This window comes from Elgaria multicarinata, chromosome 1 (assembly GCF_023053635.1).
Source record: "Elgaria multicarinata webbii isolate HBS135686 ecotype San Diego chromosome 1, rElgMul1.1.pri, whole genome shotgun sequence".
Classification (NCBI taxonomy): domain Eukaryota; kingdom Metazoa; phylum Chordata; class Lepidosauria; order Squamata; family Anguidae; genus Elgaria; species Elgaria multicarinata.
The window spans coordinates 48,101,864-48,123,959 of NC_086171.1; the positions used below are offsets into that span (position 1 = coordinate 48,101,864).

The 22,096-nt window shown below is 41.2% G+C and overlaps 2 protein-coding genes across 4 annotated transcripts in view; both read right to left on the reverse strand.

Annotated features, from left to right (window-relative positions):
* The window catches only part of LOC134399692 (LIM zinc-binding domain-containing Nebulette), a 181,354-nt gene that overhangs the window by 48,380 nt on the left and 110,878 nt on the right, over positions 1-22,096 (reverse strand). The gene's annotated exons all lie outside the window — the stretch shown is intronic.
* The window catches only part of LOC134399619 (nebulette-like), a 56,775-nt gene that overhangs the window by 28,273 nt on the left and 6,406 nt on the right, over positions 1-22,096 (reverse strand). The window contains exons 4-5 of the mRNA XM_063127706.1: positions 18,258-18,368; positions 8,050-8,160 (exon numbers count right to left, since the gene is read on the reverse strand). Of these exons, the coding sequence (XP_062983776.1) occupies positions 8,050-8,160; positions 18,258-18,368 (222 nt within the window). The remainder of the gene's footprint in view (positions 1-8,049; positions 8,161-18,257; positions 18,369-22,096) is intronic.

The following is a 22,096-nucleotide window of genomic DNA, read 5'->3' on the forward strand; positions in this document are numbered from 1 at the left end:
TGCCTTTGCTGTATGTTTTTCTATTTTTTCTCTTGTTGATTTGTGTGTGTGTGTGTGTGTGTGTGTGTGGTCTTATGTCAATCTCTTATTATATTATAAAGTGCTTTGTGGATTTGGTGGCAAAAACCAGGACACATTTCTTTTAAATATAATAATAAAATATGATACAAAATGACAGTGTGCAGCTCTCTAATTCTGTGTGTGTGTGTGTGTGTGTGTGTGTGTGTGTGTGTGTGTGTGTGTGCGTCTAACCTTTCTATTATCCTTTTTATCTACAAAACAAAGTAATTTTACATTTGCTTTCAAGGTCTAAAATTTCACCCTATCGAAAACTTAAAAGTTGAAATTGATCGCTGGAAAATTTTGAAAAAGAAATAGAGGAAGTGAGCCATAACAAGTAGCCTTCAAAATCTCTTATAGAAGGATCATACAGTAAACTAAAACAGAACAGCTTGTAAATGTCTCTAAAACAGTAACAGCACAATCCCATGTAAGACCCACTATGTTCAAAGAGGCTTACTCCCAGTTGAATGGATATAGGATTGTAGTGTAAATTAACTTGAGTGTCTAATTTTTGTCCATCTCACTTTTTCAGCTTACGCCTTCTACATGCTAGCTTCCTGGTTATGCTTTTAAAAAATTAACACTTAAAAATTAATTGAAAACACAGCTAAAATAATTATCCATTATTATTTATTTAAATTAATACATCTCATTCACTATAGTTGTGCAAACCACTGAAAATAATTCAAATTGCACAAATTATTGAAAACCACGGAAAATAATTCAAATTGCAAATTATTGAAAATTAGTAGTGAGGTTAAGAGATGGCGGACAACAGATCCCCAAATTTATAGAGGAATGGAAATCTTCTATTGAATATTGGAAAAATAATTATGATAGAGACATTAATATATATTCTTGTTTTACTATATAATAAAACATTGCTTGGGAGATATGTGATATTTTGATCTTATGTACTATCTAACCTATTTAGTTTAGTTTACATTTAATTTATTTTTGGATGTTTTGTGTGGTGTTATGAAAATTCAATCTATTTGATACTAAATTTACTTAATTTACTCTTAGATGTTAATATGTGTGTTATGCTGGGTGTTTTTGTTGAGTAGCTGAAATAATTGACAGTGTATAATGAATATGTTGTATAACAGTTTGTTGTATATCTTTTTATTAAAATAAATAAAAGCATTTAAAGAAAATAATTTTGCACAGTAACTCCAGAAGTGCATCCAGGCTCTTGCAATTCAGAGCATTGCATAGATTTTGCTAATTAGGTGCTGTTCACCCTAATGACCACATGAGGTGAAGCAACTACCATAAAGGCAGCAGGAACAGGTTTCTGAAAAGGACCCCATCATCCATGCAAATTGCAAATTAAAGCCCAGCATATGCGTTCAAAACAGCGGCTAGGACTGAAACGGTCAGTTCTCCAGACAGAGAAAAATGCACAGAATCTTGCAGTGAAAGCTGCGGCGATTTTGCCTCTTATTGTTCCCAAATGACAGTCACGTAGTAAATGAATTAAGAAAGTGCGGTTAATTTCACGGTGAGACGACAGGGGGGAGCGGGGAGAATAAGACAGTTGTTATTTTACCAAGTTTGATATAAGGTCTGGTGCAAGATTTTCCTCCCATGAATTATTACTGTTCTGGCACCCAGGCAAAGATACATTTATGATGGAGAGAGACAGAGATGGGTTTCAAGGACAGTCACTGGAGGGGGGTGCATCTACTGAGGAGCCACATAGCCCAGCAGGAGCCCAGCCACAACTGTTCCTTGAGTTGCTTCCCCTTTTCACAATTACAAGTACCTTATTCCCCTGCCTCTCACTCTGGCCTAGATAATAGAAGGAAGAGCTGTAGGTGCTACAGCCTACTTGCTCACTGGCTCCTTGCATGTCAAGTAAGCAAATGGGAGAAATGATGAGAAAGAGGATGAGGAGCAATAGCAGCTGGTGACAATGGCAGTGAGAAGGTAGACTCAATGAGGGCGGGAGACCATTAAAGTTGTCTTTCCAAAGAGCCCTCTAAAACCTGGAGCTGGAAACCAATAGAGACAAAAAAAAATGCAAACAGTTGCAATATATAGTTTGTATGTTGCCATATCCCATTAATAATATGGATGCTATGCAATGGAACAGATGTTAGAGAAGGACATGCATTGCCCAGTCTCTGAATAATTGTAACTAGGCCTGAGCCAGAGCCAACTATGAAAAATGCCATCTGAATTCCTCCCACTCTGTATTTTCGTTAGATGGACTTTTTGCCCATCTAGCAGGGGCTCTGCAGAGTGGGAGTGAAGGAGGCTGGGGAGGCCAAAGGATTGTAGGCCTTGTAGGCCCCTTCCAACTCTGCTATTCTTTGATTCTATGATTCTATTCTATGATTCTTCATAAGCTGGACTCCCCACTTCCCTCCTGTCCCTGCCCACAAGCCCACCCCTTTCCCCCACCACTCTCCAAGGTTGCCTTTATGACTGGCACATATCTCTGCACCTGGGAGAAGAGGAGAGTAACTCAGGCCTTTGCTAGACCAGACTATATCCTGGGCAGATACCCGGGATCACCCCTGTGCATCCAGATGATGCACAGGGGATCTTGGGCTCAGGGAGGGATCAACCCTCCCTGGCCCCAGAATATAGCCTACTCCTTTAAGCCCCATTTTTCCCACAGTCTCGGGCCACGAGCGTGTAGCCTGTTCCACAGCTTTTCCCGGTTCTGCGCAATTACTCGCGCGTAGCTGGGAGAAGCCGCGCATGGGGCGCAGAACTTCCCAGGAGCGCTGTGCCCATCGGGGGCAGGGTGGGGGGAGTGAGGAAATCTTTTTTTTTTCTTTTTTTCTTTTTTAAACCTTACCTTTCGTCGTTCGTGAGCTCCTGCGCAGCCGGCCCTTTAAATCTTAAAAAAAATGGCAGACGCGACAGGTCTTTCCTTTAGTTCGTTGCGCCTGACATATAGACTAGGGCAACAGCCCATAATAGTTGCATCGCAGGCTCTCCCCTCCTCTCACCCGGATTTTAAGGTAAGTCTAGCAAAGGCCACAGATGCCTGCTCCGAGATCAGAGCACTATCTCCGATATCAGGTTGAGAAATCCAAACTATCCTATAGCCATCCCAGGAACTGTCTAGGGACTATAGGGGCCTTGCTAGATGACAGGGTAGCCTGGTACGAGTCCCGCGCCAGCCCCTGTGCGTCCAGATGATGCACAGGGGATCCTGGGCTCAGGCAGAGCTGAAACCTCCTTCAGCCCGGGCTAACCGGAACCTCTTTTGGCCCAGTATTACCCGCAGCCTCGGGCTGAGCCCGAGACTGCAGGTGTCTAGCTCGTTCCGCCACTTTTCCCGGCTACTGCACTTACTCGCAAGTAGCCGGGACAAGCGGCAGAGCCCAGGGGAGGGGGAAGATCGGAGGCAGGGGGAGGTGGGGGGAAGATCGGAGGCAGAGGGAAGTGGGGGGAAGATCGGAGGCAGGGGGGAAGGGGGCTGACGGGTGGGCGACGGAGCTGGTGGGGATGGGGGAAACTAAGCCGGCGGGAGAGGGGAAAGGACTCATGGCCAGGGAGGGGGGAGCGGGGAGAAGCTTTTTTTTTTTAAGGGCCTTACCTAAGAGCAGGAGCGTTCCTCTGTCCAGACCCTTTAAAAAAAAATTAAAAATGGCGGACGCGATGGGGCTTTGCTTTCCCCCGTCGCATCCAAATCTAGCAAGGCGCGACAGCCCATGCTACTTGTAGCACGGGCTCGCCACTCCTCACGCCCGGATTAGGTGGTAGATCTAGCAAAGCCCTAGGATTGCTCTCCCTGAAACTTTATCTTTCTCCCAGGCAAATTAGTACAGGATTGCAGCCTTAAAATTTTAGAATCGTAAAGGTACTCTAACACTGCCAGACATGCTTGCAGGTAAACACAGCATTCTGACTAAAATAATTTTGTAGTTGCCAATAATTGTGGAAACTATTTCATTGCTATAGATAAAAAGATAGAGAATGAATTTATTCACAAAGTTATAAAACTGTGGGAAATTGCAGTATTTTATTTCCTACTTACAAAACTTTAGCCCACTGTGAAGCTCAGCATGAGCTCTGTTCAAAATGGCATGAAGTCATGAAGTACTAGACAATTTCAAACCAGAATTGCAAGGATATCTTCAGAAGACGATAGTCTTCATCTCTAAAAGGAAATTTCCTATTTCACACACTTTATTATAAAATGTCAGCTTTATTTTAAGCCTGAGCAAATAATCCAAAACTCACCCTAATCCCATTAGACATAACCTCTGCATGGAAAGGTTGGATTGAGTTGCCAGGACACTGGAGGTAAATATGCATCTTTTTCATGTAGTTACAATGTTCTACTGGCAAGCAAACGAGTGTTTTGCCCACAATAGATTTACAGTGCAATCCTATGCATATTTACTCAGAGTTCCCATTGGGTCAGATCCAGACTTAGGCCGCTGCTAGACGAGGCGTTAACGCGGTGTGAGGCCTGGTTTCCCTCCTGTGCATCCAGATGACGCACAGGGGAATCCGGGGTCAGGCCGTGCTGAAACCTCCCTTAAACCGGCATAAGCGAATTCGCTTATGGCCTGGTTTTTCCGCAGCCCCGGCCTGAGGCCGGGGCTGCGGAACGTCTAGCAGTGTCCGTGGCTTTTTGCGGCTGCTCGCTTACTTGCGAGTAGCCGGGAGAAGCCACGGACTCATAGGAGCGCTGTGCCCTTCGGGCCGGGGGGGATCCTGGGGGGGAGATAGGGGCCGTGGGGGAAGGCCGGACCCGGCAGGAGAGGGGGGAGAAGAGCGGGCATCGGGGATGGCAAGGGGGCGGGAGAAGAAGAGCGGGGGACAGGGCATCGAGAATGGCAAGGGGGCGGGAGAAGAAAAGCGGGGGACAGGGCATCGGGGATGGGGGGAGGACAGCCAAGCAAGCAGGCAGGAGGGGCATCAGGAATTGTGGGGGGGATCAGGGGCAGGGGGAGCGGGGGGCTTTATTTTTTTTAAAAAAAAACCACTTATCTTCTCCGGCGGCTCTCCAGTGCACATGGCCCCTTTAACTAAAAAAAAAAAAAAATGGTCGACGCCACAGGGCTTCCCGTTGCCCCTTTGCGTCTTACATGTAGAAGCCGGCGACGGTGTGCACTAGCTCTAGCGCGCCGTCGCCCCTCCTCCCTGCCAGCTTATCCGGCAGGTCTAGCAAGGCCCTTAGTCAAGCTTAGAATAGAGCCACTGAAATCAATGGGACATGTTAGTCATGAATGGATCTACTAAGTCTGGATCCAGCACACTGCTTTTTAAAGCCATACAGTGCAATCCTATGCACATCTACTCCTAAGTAAGTCCAATTAAGTTCAATGGGACTCGCTCCTAGGTAGGATTGCAGCCTTCATCTTTTTAAGTATAAGCAAATGAAGCATGAAATTGTTTTTTAAAAAGGTGAAACTTGTTGCATCCACTTACCAATATATGGTAAGTCTTGTGTGAATTGAAAAATTTGTAACAAGCTGGCAAAATTATTTTTGTAAGTCCTCCTTTATTACCTATATCCTTCACATAGGTGAAAATGTTCAACAGTTTTTTTAGCTGTTCTTGAATGTGCAAAAGCAAGAACCATTATTGCCTTTCATTTTGTTCATTTTATACTGGTTTCATTCATAAGAAGAGTATGTGCACAGCTGCAAGAAAAATCTTAGAGGTCAGCAAACACTCTTAACTTGGGGTTTTTTCTTAAATCTAACAAGCTCAGGGGATCCAAAGGGCATAACTAAATCCATGTAACCAATGGGGCTTCAGACTTCTGATTCTTAATAGTAGCCTTCCACACCACAGGCCGAGCGAACAACATGGGAGAATTTTGAATGGTGTTTGCAACGTGGCATAGAGGACTGCCATTCAAAACAGAAAAGAAAAAAGCTTAACATCCCAAACAGTTAGGTGTATGTCAAATAGCTCTTTGAATTCTAAACTTTGGATGGAATTCTAACATGTACCAACAAAATTATTATCTTGCCTTCACATATTGCTAAGTATTTTTTACATCAATCTTAATTTCCACCCCACCCCTCAGCGGCTGATTTACAGTTACTGGAGCAGCCCCACCCCTATATGCATGGTGGTGAATTATAAACTCTTCAACATGCCCCCATCAACAACAGAACTCATGTATGGCTATATCCACTAAAATATGTGAAATCCCTCCTCCCCTCCCCTAGTAGGGAAGTCCATACAGTGAACACACATACCACTTGTCTTATTATTTGTTACATCATACACATGGTGGTAGTACACAAACATTCATAATGCCCCCATGTAATGAATATAAATAAAAAGACATAATGCATATAAATAAATAAAATAAAAATGCAGCAAGAACCTTCCAGTAAAACCATAAAATATTTCTTAGGGCTCATCTACATCAAGCAGGATATTCCACTATGAAAGTGGTATGAAAGTGATATATGAAAGGCAAGAGCCACACTACTGCTTTATAGTGGTACTGAAGTGCACTGACAACTGTTGGGTCCCATTGACACAATCCATATTCTGCTTTCATAGTGTTATATCCTGCTTGGTGTAGATGTGTCATGGGCCCCAAAAGTTGTCAGTGCACTTCAGTACCACTATAAAGCAGTAGTGTAGATCCTCAGTGCACTTCAATACCGCTATAAAGCAGTAGTGTGGCTCCTGCCTTTTATATACTGCTTTCATACTGTTTTCATAATGGAATATTTTGCTTGGTGTAGATGAGCCCTTAGTCTCCTAGCAATCTCTACTGAAAAATATGCAAACACGTCTTTCTATATCCATGAGGTATTGGTACACTTTGCATATTAAAATGTTAGCTGGTATATTTATTTTGGAGGGATTGTTTTAGTGTACACTGTATTAATTTTGTTATATTTATATCCTGCCTTTCTTCCATGGTGAGATACCTAAGTTTCCCAAGCACCAAACCTAGATCTAGTTAGTTCAGCACAATGCTACAGCATGTGCCCTGGTCCCAAAAGGCATATACAAGAGAGAGCAAACCTCATCCCTGGCTTTATGGAACACAGTCCAGTGGTGTCCACATAGCAAAAGGAAATATATGCTTAAAATGATAGTTTTAGCAGGTACTTAACACCAGTATGTAACATGAATCCATAAATGTAAGGGCAGATGAAGCAGCCTTACAGCTTTCCTTGGAAAGAATTTCTCAGAGGCATTGGTTAGGGAACATTTCAGACCCAGAAGACAGCAATTCCACCTAAATCTGCATTTGGCAGTATTGGCCAAGCACCAAGCCACTATACAGAGAAATGCTCTCTTCTCAGTTACAGCATAACAGGCCCCCAAATCTCTTTCAAGCAGTTTCAAGATTTGCTATTTTTTACAGTGATATAGATCCTGGAGAACTAGCTAAAGGGCCATGTCAATTTTTTGAGACAATTCAAAGTGACAATGTCAGTTCTACTAACGCAGTAACAAGAACATATGAACGTTAAAATTAGAGCATGACTTCTAGCTTCCCTCATTCACCATATTTATAATCTGTGGGGTTGGGATTTGTCTAAATAGAATAGTTGGCATGTTATGATGCGAAGCCAATAGTAGAGTCTGGGATGTTAGACATGAGAAATCCAGATTCAATTCCTTCTACTCAAGTCATTAGCACACAAGACATTACCTCTCAGTTTAATATATTGTGAAGATACACAAAAATTATAAAGCACATGGTACCTCTAGCATACTATCTGGTGTGCCTGCATGTAAAATCTTGCAAATTATTAGTCATCTGCATTTTAAAAACATTTGCTCAGAATTTTTCATGAAAAACATTTTGTAAGACAATATTTCCTTTAAAATGATATTATGTAAATAACTTTAACTATTATTTCTCTAAAACAATGAATAAATGAATCAGATTTCAGCTCTTTTGCTAAATCGCAGCCTAAAAAACAATATAACATAGAAATTATTGCATCATAAATGTATCCAGCACTGAAACTGCATTTCATTTCAGGCATACACAAAAATGTCATAAATTAGTAGAAAAATACTCACATTACTTTGGTATTTATTGACTTCCATGGCATGCTTTACATCTGGTGGCTCTTTCATGTTTGCATAACTTGATGATCCCTTTTCAGCTTCGTGTTTCTGCTTGTAGAGAACCTTCAATCGACATTTTTTAAAACAATATTACATATTGTTCAGGATATGTAGATAGATTACAGATCAGTGTGTGTGTGTTTCCTTCTACTAGTTTCAATTTTTGCTAGCAAGACTTTTTATAGACCTAGTCTATAAAATCAAACACTTACACTTTTTTAAAAAATCATTTTAATAAATTGATATAAAATAACTCTTTTGATGATGAAGTGCTCTTTCATCCTGACAATCTCTGAACAAGGAGACTATCATTCCCATTTTACAGTTCAGTAATGAACCGAACAATGCAGGTCTACTCAGAAGTCAGTCCCACTGACTTCAGTGGGGCTTACTTCCAGGTACATGGGTATAGAATTGCAGCCTAAACTGTAGTGATGTAGTCTAAGACAATAGGCTGCATGCAATCTTAATGATGCTTGGAATAGAACCATTGAAATCAATGAGATAGAGTCATTGCTCACTCAGGTCCCAGTGTTTTTAACAGATCCACAATATATATGACTAGGTCTGGATACAACACAGTATTTTTGCATTTAAGCAGATATGTAAAACCAAGTCTGGTATACAGGAAGCTGCGTTCTACTGAGTCAGACCACTGGCCACTACAGGGTTTCAGTCCTCTTTTGTATCTGGTCAAGGGGCAGGGCTCCTGCAGCTTTAACTGTTGTGATGAAGACGGAATTTCATCAGGTGCTGCATGCATACAAATGACACCTGCTGAAATTCCCCTTTCTATACAACTGTTAAAGATACAGGAGCCCTGTCCTCCTTTTCCATATGGTCACCCTATCCAAAGTATCCCTCCCCTTCGGAGGAAGATTTCTTCTATTGGAGAAAAGGAACCTTTGGACTCCCTGCAATATTTTCACACTTGTTTTTGATTCTTGGTGATGAGCTCTGCCATCAACAGGCATTTTACAAGGAGCTGTTGAAACCAGGTACTCAAGGGATCCATAACATAATAATAACTGCGATAGGAAAATTTGAAAAATTATTGGCCAAAAATTTTTTTAAACTGAAAAATCCAATGCAGACTAAAGTAATCAAGATTGCAATAGTTCAGTAAGAGAAGGGTCTGATTTCTCATTTAACTATGAAAAGATAAAATGAATGTAAAATTCGGAGAGCCTTCATTTTGATTATTGATGTTTTATATTTCAATACAGCAAGTGTTCTAGCTGTCTATTTGCCCAGATATCCTAAATTTGTAGTAGTCCTTTCATTTTGGTATGCAAGTGCTGGGCTCACATTTTATTATCCAAGGAGACCAAGGCAGTGTACATAATCATTCTCCTCTCCATTTTATCCTCACAACAACCTTGAGATGTAGGTTAGGCTCAGAGTCAGTGTCTGGCCCAAAGTCACCCAGTGAGTATGATGGTCAAGTGAGGACTAGAACCTGGGTCTTCCAAGTACCAGTCCAACAATCTTAGCACTACACCACACTGGTTCACTTAAATAATTGAAGACTTCGTCAAGGCCACTGTGAAGAGTTTCATGGATGAGCCCAGCAAAGTAAGCAAGGCTACAGGGAAAATACAAACAGAACCTGTAATACTGCCAAGGAATGAGCTTGAATATGAGCTAATTCCTGGACTGTGAACTTCATACACAGTTGAAAATCTTTATAAAGTGGTCCACCCTAATCTGATTCTAAATCCTGACTGAATGTAAACAGTTTCCAACCAGGCTCATCAAACCAACATTTATGAATCTAGATATCACATTTTGCCCAAATTAATTATATTGTAGTAGTACAGCAAAGCAAACACATAGGGGCTTATCCAGACTTAGGCCTTAGCTAGACCTAAGGTTTATCCCAGGATCATCCTGGGGTCATCCCTGTTCATGTAAATGACACACAGGGGATCCTGGGAGCAGGCAGGGACGACCCCGGGACGATCCTGGATAAACCTTAGGTCTAGCTAAGGCCATGGTCAGAGAAGACTAAGTAGAGCTCTTGAAATCAATGGGACATATTAGTTATGGTTAATTTCTGTCCTGTTGATTGGTTTTTTGTAAACCGCCCAGAGAGCTTCAGCTATGAGATGGTATATAAATGTAATAAATGAATAACAAATACATACAGACTCTTGACTTAATCTGGATCAGATCTATATTTAAAACATATTTAAGGAAGCAGAAAGTTCTGTTTATTACAAAGATTAATTACACAGCTATAACACTACTCTTCCTTGGATATTGGATGTAGAACTTATGATTTTCACAATTCATCACCTTTGTAAATAAACAGAAATATTGCTTCAAGCATATTTGCCAAATGCTTGAAGGACTGTAGTTGCAGAACAACAACAAGAAAACTGAACAGCCGATTGACGTGCTTTAATTGTCTAATTTGCTTGGGTCATTTTTCCCCCCAGAAGGAATGACCATTGGAGTTTTCTGTCAAAATGATGGAATGTATATAAAACAAATCCTTTGCTGTGTTTTTCCTTCGTTCTTCATTCATTTCTTTCAAAAGCTTTGTTTTTCTTTGTGGTATTTTAACAATTCTTTGAGAAAAGCAGTAAACCCGTTTCCTTTTTTGAAAAGACAAGACACCTTAACAAACTATCTGTGAATATAAAAACTGACACTAAATATGATCTTATTTACATTGATTTTTATACAGACATCACTGCCACAAGCAGTTATTAACTAGGTGCCAATCAGTAATCCTGTTGAAGGTAGAATGTTGTTTTTGCATAATCTATTGCAGTTGCCTGGAATAATCCCATATGTATTATGCTGTTCAAATGCTTATCATTTACTTCTGCTAATGTCTTCTAAGAAACAGTGCTAGACAGCCTAATCACAGATTAATTTCTTGTCTGCCGAATCCAAAAATCTCATCTCTATCCATACTCTCTTTGACCTCGCTGGTTTCTTTGAAAGAGTTGCTTATCCTCTCCTGTTGTCTGTTATTGTTTTTCAGCTGGTTTTATTCTTACCTAGCTAATAATTCATTGAAAGTTTCTACGTTAATAAAAATGAAATAATAAAAACTTCCTTTCTAATAGAAACAGCACAAAACAGTAGTTCTAATTAAAAGCCCTACTAAATGGTGAGTGTCCAAGAAGTATTTAAATATAAATAGCAGTAGTGCTGGGGGGAGGGGGTTAGGGTGGGGAAAGGAGCTTAACTTTTTGCTCTCCTGCCGTAGTCATGGCAAAAACTGGTCCTTTGAAGCTGCCATTTGCAATTGGAAGAAATCCCTTGGTGACGATTCATCCCTCTGACTGTTTATTACCTCTTTAAACCCCTATATACTGGCTTTCTGTTCACTCCTACATCTAGAACAAATTCCTCCTATTTATCTTCAAGCCCTTTCATACCCTTACTCTGCTCATCTCTCTGCCCTCATAGCCCAATATTTTAACCTGTTGATTCGCCAGCTTCAGCTCTCCAAAGATCTCCTTCACTTTAAGCGTCCCTTATGACAAACCCTCTCTCAGAGCTTCTCTACATGAGTGATTTATTGCACACTCATGATTGGCCACTCATGGATGTTTGTGGGGCCTTTACATGTTGCCATCAACCTTCAGGACATCTCCTGAGCTTTCTCCTGGTTATCTCTCTTTTATAAAGATCAGAGATAATGCACTATTTTAAATTATTGTGGGGTATCAAGGGCCACTATATGGAGCATTGCCAAAAGGGGAAGTTTTCAATTACAAATCACATGGTTGACATTGGTCACTACTTAAAGGAGCCGTAGTTAACATGGAAAGAAGAAGCAGAAGAAGAAATGGTAACTGCAGGGTTTGTTCCTTAATGTAAAGATGGTCTCAGAATGCATTCATGATGTTTGTCTCTGCCTTTAAATCCTTCCTCAAACTCCACTTTTTCTCTAAAGTCTTTGGCATGACCTCATATCTTTCTGAAACTCAGCCTAAGTACATACAAGTGAACTCAATGCATATTTTTCCCATTACCTTCTCAATCATCTTCTTCCCTCTGTATCTTCCCCCAACATCTAATTTTAGACAGTGAACTCCTTGGGGCAGGGACCTGCCTTCTTGTTTGTTGCTCTGTAAAGTACTTTTGATATTGATTGTCTTTTATAAATAATAGATAATAAATAATATACAGACTTCCTGAGTTTTTCTTGTTAGATAGGCAATGGGCTTGTTCTTTTACAGTCCTTTAAGGATCTTACTATTTCACATAGATTCTTAAATGTACTAATCGGAGGGGGGAATTTCAACTAGCTCATTAACACCCCAGATTGTAATCAGCAGGAAATACTGATTTGGACTCACTCCTCAAAGCAAAATATTCTTGACCAACTCTATCCTTATCTCAGTACATCCACCTCCAATTCCAGGGCCAGCCCTACCATTAGACAGACTGAGGTGACTGCCTTGGGTGGCAGATCCTGGGGGATGGGGAGTGGCAGCAAGGTACAGAAGGACAGAGCTGTTGGAAGCTTGCTGGACTCCCCCTAAGCTACCCGGCTACCCTCAAGGGCGTTAAAGGCAGCCAGTTTCTACACATGAGATGGGGATGGGGGTGGGTGAGGGGGATCATAGAATCCTGGAATCACAGAATTGGAAGGGGCCCACAAGGCCATTGAGTCCAACCCCCTGCTCAATGCAGGAATCCACCTTAAAGCATACCCAAGAACTGGGCCTAAAGGGAGGGTGAGATCCCGGGGCAAGGAAGGGATCATCCCTCTCTGATCCTGGGATCCCCTGTGCGTCATGTGGATGCACAGGGACGATCCCGGAGATCACCCCAGGATTTCGCCCCATCTAGCTATGACCTAGAATTAATTTACTGAGGCTACACATCACAATTGTGGCAAGAGGTTATGTGGAGATGTTTCTGCATGGCAAGTTACAACTGACATTAGGTCTCAGAAATAATAAATCATAGAATTGTAGAATAGCAGAGTTGGAAGGGGCCTATAAGGCCATCAAGTCCAACCCCCTGCTCAATGCAGGAATCCACCTTAAAGTATCCCTGACAGATGGTTGTCCAGCTGCCTCTCGAAGGCCTCTAGTGTGGGAGAGCCCACAACCTCCCTAGGTAACTGATTCCATTGTTGTACTGCTCTAACAGTCAGGAAGTTTTTCCCAATGTCCAGCTGGAATCTGGCTTCCTTTAACTTGAGCCCATTATTCTGTGTCCTGCACTCTGGGAGGATTGAGAAAAGATCCTGGCCCTCCTATGTGTGACAACCTTTTAAGTATTTGAAGAGTGCTATCATGTCTCCCCTCAATCTTCTCTTCTCCAGGCTAAACATGCCCAGTTCTTTCAGTCTCTCCTCAAACGGCTTTGTTTCCAGACCCCCGATCATCCTCGTTGCCCTCTTCTGATGCCATCTTGTCCTTTGTTTCAGGCAGCACATTGGGCCAGCCCTCTCCAACTCCTCAGTATTTCTATCCATTCCACTAATCATCTGGTCACAAGCTAGCTTTATTTTAAAAGACAAAAGCAAGTTAGGCACTATGCAATATAGCTTTCTTTACTCTAAATCATGGAGTGCACTGGAGCCACCATAAATACTGAGAAGCAGGGCAAAGAAAGCAAAGGGAACAAAATATAAATATTATCATTTTCTTCCCTCCAGCATGTGCCAAACCTGTCTGTGCATGAACACTGTGCTTTTCGAAGATCTAGATGAGGGTGGCTTGGGAAGGGGCAAATCTCAGTTCTGCTATAAAACTCACCATCCCCTCTTCCACTTCCCTTGCAGGCATAATGTTTGGAAAACCCGTTGAGTGGAAATTATTCTGCTTTCCTAGCTTTTGCAGCAGACTGCAATGATTTATGCTACAAATGGGAAATAAATGTGTCTGCAGGTTTTACATTTTACGCTACATCCAAGATATATTATGTATGTCCTCCTAAAGTGGATGTGTGTTTCAGAAAAAGTATCTAATAGGTTCAATATTTAATTCTTTAGAAATATTTTTTTATAAAAAGTGCAAATTACACACCAAAAAGAAAGGGCTGTACCAACAAAGTTGATTTTAATATTATAATCAACTCTCTATTGTATCTGCTCTATTGTCTCGAAAAGAAGAGGAAAATATGATTGTAAAATACTATATAAAACTGTATACTAAGCTATTTGGAACAGAGCCAGAAGTAAAATGCATTGAGGGCCACGTAACTTATGTTAATCTAAGCCTTAAATCAAACTAAGCATGTTATTTCAAAATATTATGTAATTTACTATCACAATAAAAAGCTCACTTCATTCATTAACTCTTTGTAACCTGCCATTTTAAGACATTGCACTGCACTAAAGATATAATGGTTATTGTGCTAATCTCTTTTATTATAAAATTCTTTAATTTAATCCCTGAATATAAGAGCAATCCTAACTCCCACCAAAGGATGGCTGAGAGGGATTAGGATGCAGCAGAGGAGTCCCTCTGCCAGCAAAGAGAAGCTTTGCTGGCAAGATGGGATGTTCACCCCAAAGGCATAGAAACTCATAGAAACTTCTGAGGGCACAGAAGCAACGTCAGTGGTAGGGTCAAATCCAAGGCATTCCAAAGGCTAGATCAAATACTCCCTCACTTCAGCCTCCCTATCTATGCCAGCTCCAGGTTGTTTTCGATAGAAGGGAGTTTTTAGAAAGTAAAGATCTTTTGGGAAAACAAAACAAAAACAACCCCATCTCCCACCTTGAAACTGCCCCACCACCACCACCTGGCCATCTGCTTCACAGTTTCCTGTTTCTGCTATCTTCTGATGCTTACTAGATACTTAAAATATATAAAGCAAAATCTTTTTTTTTAGATGATGTCTTCAGAGCTCCATCACACCACCATTTTATTGCACTTTCAGCCTCGCTTGCTTGCAGTTTTGCCCAATGATCCTCAGACAACATCTTCCCTGACCTGCAGTCATCTCACCTCTTCCCCTCTATTTTCTGTGTTTTTCTAGGGCAGGGAAAGTACTTTTTCTCCACGTGGGATAAAACTACCCTTCCATCCCCATGTATTGCTGTCCTCACACTATGTCACAGAATGACCCTTCTTGGGAATGTGTGCATTGAAGGGCAGTCTCGCTGATGAAAGAGGAGGGCAAGGGCAATTCTCCTCCAGTCCGTATAACCACTCATCCAGGAAAGGGGAGGGAGGGAGAGAGGGTGTGCAAAGACCCCACGCAGAAGGGAGCATCATCTCACCTCTAAAGGCAGAAACGGCACCCAGCCGATGATACACTAAATCACTAAAACACTAGACAATAAAACCAGAGGGGAAGGGGGGAAGGTGCCCACGTCAATCACAATGTCCATCAACCACAAGAACCAGTGAACTGGAGGAGGAAGGGGACTGGGTGGGGAAGGGGGAATAGCAGAAGAGCGAACAGGTGAAAAGAGATTTCATTGATACAATGGCAATACCAGGAAGGCAAGTGAAAAGGACCAGAGCTTGTCATGCTAATAAAATGGAGGTGGAAACTGCAGATTGTACCTGGGGGGGAAAGTAGGTGTGATCGACCCCTAACAGTGAATGTTTTTCCCCCTTGTGAAAGTGATGGCTGCCTTCCTTAAAACAATCCTGTTCTATACCAGGAGTATTAAGGTCATTCTTCCCATATATTATTCTTAATAAGGAATTAGTCTGAAAAGTCTTCAGTATGTTAAGAGAGTGGGCCGTCACTGACACCTTGAAAGATTCAATAGTGAGACTGCTCCTGGAGGGGGGAAACAATCAAATGATTGTTTCACACTCATTTCTGGTGTGTGGTGGCAGCCATCAGTTCTGGATGGTATTAATTATTTGGATCCATTTGGATCTGGCTTCTGAAACAGGTTTAGGACAAAAATTGCCTAGGATGTCCTGGTTGATAACTTACACCATGAGATAGTAAAAGGAGTACAACCTTGTTGATGTTCCTGAATCTCTCAACAGCTTTCAATACCATCAATTATGGTATACTGCTGGATTTCCTATCCATTTTGTTCCTAAGTGACTGGAGGATGCCAGAAAGTAATGCTGGGAAATTGCTACTCCATTCTAGGGCATGTGTGTTATGGACTGCCACTATGTTCTGTGCTTTATTTAACATCTTCATGATACAATTGGCAGACGTTGTTCAGGGACTGAGGGTAAAGTACCATTAGTATGTTGGTAACACCTATCTAAAAACATAGGAAGAGCCATGCTGAAACAGACCACAGGCCTATCTAGTCCAGCATTCTGTTCTCACAATGGCCAACCAGAAGCCTGTGGGAAGCCCACAAGCAGGACATGAGTGCAACAGCATCTTCTGCTCTTGTTCCCAGCAATTGGCATACAGGGGGATACTTCCCTGTATGCCAATTAGAGATAATACATAGGCCATTTCTATACCTGCCTTTTTTTCCGGGATCGTCCCGGGATCAGTGGACGCTTATCAGCCAACTTTTCTAAGCAGGTCAGTTTATTAAACAACTACAAGTTCTATAAAGTGCCTACAAAGATTTAACAACTAGACATTTGCAAGAGCATGGGACTATTCATGGAGTAGAAGACCATGCCAAAAATGACTCCTGCTTTTGGCTCACGTTACAAAAGAAATTTAATGCAAGTTCAATGTTCTAAAAAGGAAACCTGCCATTTCTCCAAAGAACCTTTTTAAGGTGGTTGTTTAAGGTGGTTCTTCAGTTTAAAATATGGTGATAATTAGAATAAACAAAAGGTCAAAAAATATAAGGTATTTCCTAGTTACAACAAGCCTCGTTTAAAAGTTTAAAAATTAAAATGGAGTTTTTTGAAAAGATTAAGTTTTTTAAAAAAAACAAAAACAAAAAAAAAACCTGCTTTTGAAAGCTAGACTTGTCTCAATATAAATTTCTTCAGTACATTAGATGGTTTCTTTTAGGTCTTTATGGCAATATCCTATAGAGGTAAATGCCATAATGCTCTAACAACTCTTAAGTAATGATATTGTCCCTGTTGTATTTGGTTATGCATATTTATTAGTGTGTAATTAAATACTAATACACATATACATTCTGTGTTAAATACAGCCCCTGAAGCATTGACACCATCCAAAATGTTGGGCTATTAGTGAAGTTTTTTAAAATAACCTTTTTAACAAGAAAAATACAAAATAAAGAATCTTTTCACCAGCACCAGAGCCAGCGTCTCTCTCCTTTTGCACACACTTTTGGTGCTTCTCCTTCCAACTCCTTTTTTGATGTTCTACATGGCCATAACTAGAGTACATGCTTTGCACACAAGTGGTCCAAAGTAAATCCCTTAGATCTCTAGGTAGGTTTGGGGAAGGTTTCCTGTCTGAACCTCTGGAAAGCAACTGCCAGTTGGCTTTTGACAATACTGAGCTAGAAGGACTAATGGTATAAGGCAACTTCTTACATTCCTTATTTCATATAAGGGTTGAATGAATTGAATAAGTATTAAACTGAAGCTCCATCCAGACAAGATGGAGGCACTGATGGTGAGTGGCTTAGTTGACTCTGGAGTTGGAAAGCAAGCCAAAGGACGTTCATCCATCTCTTGCTTAAGTTGGTTAACCTCAGTGCTCATGCAAACACTCTCTTAGATGTATGAGCACCAGGCCACAGTGGTTTTCAAACTCCCCGGAGCAAATTTTAACTACCCTGTTTCCCCGAAAATAAGACAGTGTCTTATATTAATTTTTGCTCCCAAAGATGCGCTAGGTCTTATTTTCAGGGGATGTCTTATTTTTCCATGTAGAAGAATATGGTACACATTTATTGTTGAACAAAAAAAAAGGTCTTATTTTCGGGGGGATGCCTTATATTACAGCGAGAGGCAAAACTGGAAGTAGGTCTTATTTTCGGGGGATGTCTTACTTTCGGGGAAACAGGGTACAAATAAGCTGGTTTAAAATGCCAAAGTGGAATACTAATTAGCCTCATCAGTCATCAACATTGCTTGGGTCTTGAGTAACCTATACACTGAGATGTTAGGGAGAAGCTGATAGACCCCTATATGGGAAGCAGAATAAATAATTACCAAATATATTGTAGCAGACCTGTTTTATGTATATTCAACTGAGGGCTAATGTGGGGGTGGGGAGACAGGCCACAATAGAACCCAAGAGGGTTTCTCCTCCATATGCCCAGTTGCAGATGGATCATTCTGCTTAAAAATACATAAATATACCTTGCTCTGAAGCTGCATAACTTGTTTTGCAAACACACTGTCAATTGTAGCCGGCATCTGCTGATAGAGCGAGTTGGAAAGTTCTTTCTTTGCACTTGCTTTGTATTTTGCCTAGAAGGCAAAAGGCAGAAAAGGAGTAATGCAGCAATTATTTCAAATAAGACATTCAGGAGGAAAGGTTCACATTAAGCCTTTCAACAAGTGGGTGTAAAAATAGATTTTCGCCATTTCTGGAATGGGAACAAATGTTTGCAGACCTGTCTTTGAAATTCTGAGTGAAGCATTAAAGAGATTTCTCTCTCTGGGTAAGCAGTGATCTTCACCTTTGTAACAGACCAAGGTGAGTGAATTAAACTTTTTTAAAATAGTACCTCCTCTGTTGTAGGGGCTTTTAAAATGCCCCCTCTTGTTTTTCACTTTCCAAGACCACCTCTTAGAACAGAACCCACCACTTCAGTCAGCCTACATCTCACCAGCATTGCTTAGTTCCCTGCTGCCCACTGATCTTCTACACAATTCAACGAAATTACTCCCTTACTACATCTCACAGAAGTGATTATCTCCATGTGTTAAAACCATAACTCCTACGTAAATACCTGAGTTGTTCACATTCTAGTTCTATTTATTTATCCATTTGCTCCCTTGTTTCCCCCTTGCTTTAACTGTACTTCTTGACATGTGTCTGTCATAAAATTCAATAAATATAATTGGTTTTTATTCATCTGTTTATGACAAGGGAGTATAGGTAAAAGTATTTCTTCCACAACCATTATGAGACTCCCTGACATAGTAGGAAAGGAATGCTCAATGCAATGGTTATAGCCAAAGCTTCTTTCAAGGCTTTCTTTAGACCTGAAAAGTTAATACAGCTACAAACCCAACAAAGGTCAAATGCGTATGCACAGCTCTCAGAAATATCTAAAGTTTTGGATTGAATCATGCTTAAGGGATGAAGGGAGAAATGTTTCTGATTGCCCAAATGGGTTCAGTGTGGACATAGGTCATGAGCATCCAGAAAGACATCATAGCTAGTCAAAGCTAGTCAAACATCAGACAAATCTGGAGAGGGACACCATGTGTAGGTGTTTCTAATCGGAGAATTGGGAGTACTTGGTTTCAAAGGAGATAAGGGACATAATGGAAGTGTGGTAGAATGGAAAGAACCAATGCAATACAGTCCAACTCTGGATACAAACCCTAAAGGAAGGACAAGGAAGGGTGCACTGGGTGTCACTCTGTACATTGAAGAGTGTCAGACTAACAATAATACCAGGCAAAAAGGTAATTTAGTCCTGGGGATGTGCTAACATAACCCTGACCAAAATGCTCTCCATGAGGAAAGATAGGCTTTTTAGCCTAGAAAATATTCATATTAGGTCGTGTGGGGGAGGGCGGGGACCATGATAAAGGTGTATAAAATTATGCATGGTGTGGGGAAAGTGGATAAAGAGAAGTTTTTTCCTGCGTCATAATACTAGAACCTGGGGGTGACCTGATGAAGCTGAAGAGCAGAAGATCCAAGACAGATAAAAGAAAATAGTTTAGTTATGGAAGTCACTACCACAAGATGTAGTGATGGCCACCAACTTGGATAGCTTAAAAGGAGTTTGTCCAAATTCATAGGGGACTGGTATCAACGGCTACTAGTCAGGATGGTTGCACATTACCTGCAGTGTGCTTTGAATAACTGTTGTTAAGGAACTCAAGCCTGAGGGTGCTAAATTGTGCTCATGGGCTTCCCATAGGTATCTGGTATGGGAATAACGGGGCTGATGAGACCTTTGGGTCTGATCTAGTAGAGGTCTTGTTAGATTCTCATCTGAAAGCTCTATAATTATGTGATATGGCATGCAGCCTGCAGTGAAAATTGTGAATTTCCTTCCTACATGTTTATCACTTCATGCATTTTTTAAAAAACACTAAAGTGTGTATATATTTCTTTCAACAGGTATATTCAGAACAAATACTGACAGTTTCCTGTGCACTTAGAACCAATAAGATCCAAAATAATTCACACATAACACAGAGTACAAAACATACTGGAAAATATAGAACAAATTGGCTAAAGGTTACGAGCTAGTACCCAACTAATTTATATGCAGCACCTGATAAACATAATAAAATCAATTAAAAGGGCTAATTATATCCACTTTTCAGGTCTTGAACACTGTCTTTCATTTTTAACTCAAATGTAGGGCTCATCTACACCAAGCAGGATATTCCACTATGAAAGTGGTATATAAAAGGAAGGAGCCACACCAAGTAGGATAAAGCGGCATATGGCCCCAGCAGTTGTCAGTGCACTTCAGTACTGCTATAAAGCAGTAGTGTGGCTCCTGCCTTTTATAAACTGCTTTCATACTGCTTTCATAGTGCAATATCCTGCTTGGTGTAGATGAGCCCTTAGTTACTAAAGAAATTCCTGTTTGCTACTTGAAATCCATTACCAGCTTCCACTTATGTGCACCTCTATGACATTCACTCAGTTTTAGAATTAAAAGAGTCCTAATAAAAGCAATTTAAAAAAATCTAGCTCCAGAATGCAATTTGTCTTCCCTGTTACATGGAGAGCTGAGTAGTTCCTGCGTCCTCAGAGGAGACACTAGAAAAGCTACATTTTCTATCAACAATTTAGGGCGCAACCCTATGGACTGTGCCCTCGTTGCTCAGAAGCCCCAGAACACAGAGGCTTCCAAGATTCCTGTGCCCTGTCAGGCTGAAGCCAGCAGAGTGGGAAGAGCAGTGGGAAGAGCACTGGGGGTAGTCTTTTCCTGCCTGTTCTCTGTTCTATGATGTTGTCACTAGATAGGCTTTTCAGCCTATCTTGTAAGGGCACGTGAAGGGGAAGGAGACTGGAAAGGCTCAGAATAACTCATATCCTGGCCTCTCAGTCTCCTCCCCTCCCCCCCCTGGAATGCCCTTTTTCCCTCTGTTCAAAGTTGATTTTCCAGCCTTAGTGAGGTGGCCGATGTAGTTCTCTCTTCACTGGCTGTGAAGGGACGGGGGCAGGTCTACAACACCCCCTTTCAAAGATGTATCACTGGGCATCATCAGATGAGCATTTTATTGCATGCTCATTGCTGGGCACTCACAGATTTTCGCAGGTACCTCTAATAACATCTGCGTACCGCACACCTCCTGCCCCTTGTAGCTTTCTTCACATGACAAAAAAAAACCCAAGTAAGTCCCACTTATTCTTTCAGATCGAAGTTGCCACTACCTCCTGCTGGGTGCAGGAGAAGCAGCGCATTCAAAAAGGCCCACTGAATGGGCCCGTACACGTTGTTTACTTCCTCTTTCGAAAGAGGAAGTAACGAGGGACAAACGTGCAGGCAGAGAAGTGACAGTAAGGAAACGCAATTTTCCCCCATGTGATGACACTCATTGTCTCAGACCTTGGAAGGGTTTTTTTTTAGCCATCCTATGGTCCCTGGGACACTCTTTTAAACACTTTGAGATTAGTAATTTACAATTCGTGTTTTCTAATGCTTTAACCAATTCAAGTGACTTATTATAAATGTTATGCCTCCTGCTGACTGCATGATCTCATATTCGCTGAGCTCACCAATATGATTTGTCCAAGAAGTACTGCCCTCATTTTCAGTTGACTTTGCCTTCAATGATGGCATCATACAACCAAACCCAAATGGACAAATCACATACACACACACTTAATAACATTACAGCATAAACATAATCTGATTAACTGCATTATTCCTAGTTGGTTGAGACTGTTCATATGACTCATTTTCAGAAAAACAAAGGAAATGGTGGGGACAGAGGGAAGGTACTAAAACAACAGGATATAGGTAAAACAGCAGCACTGAACAGACTTTGAG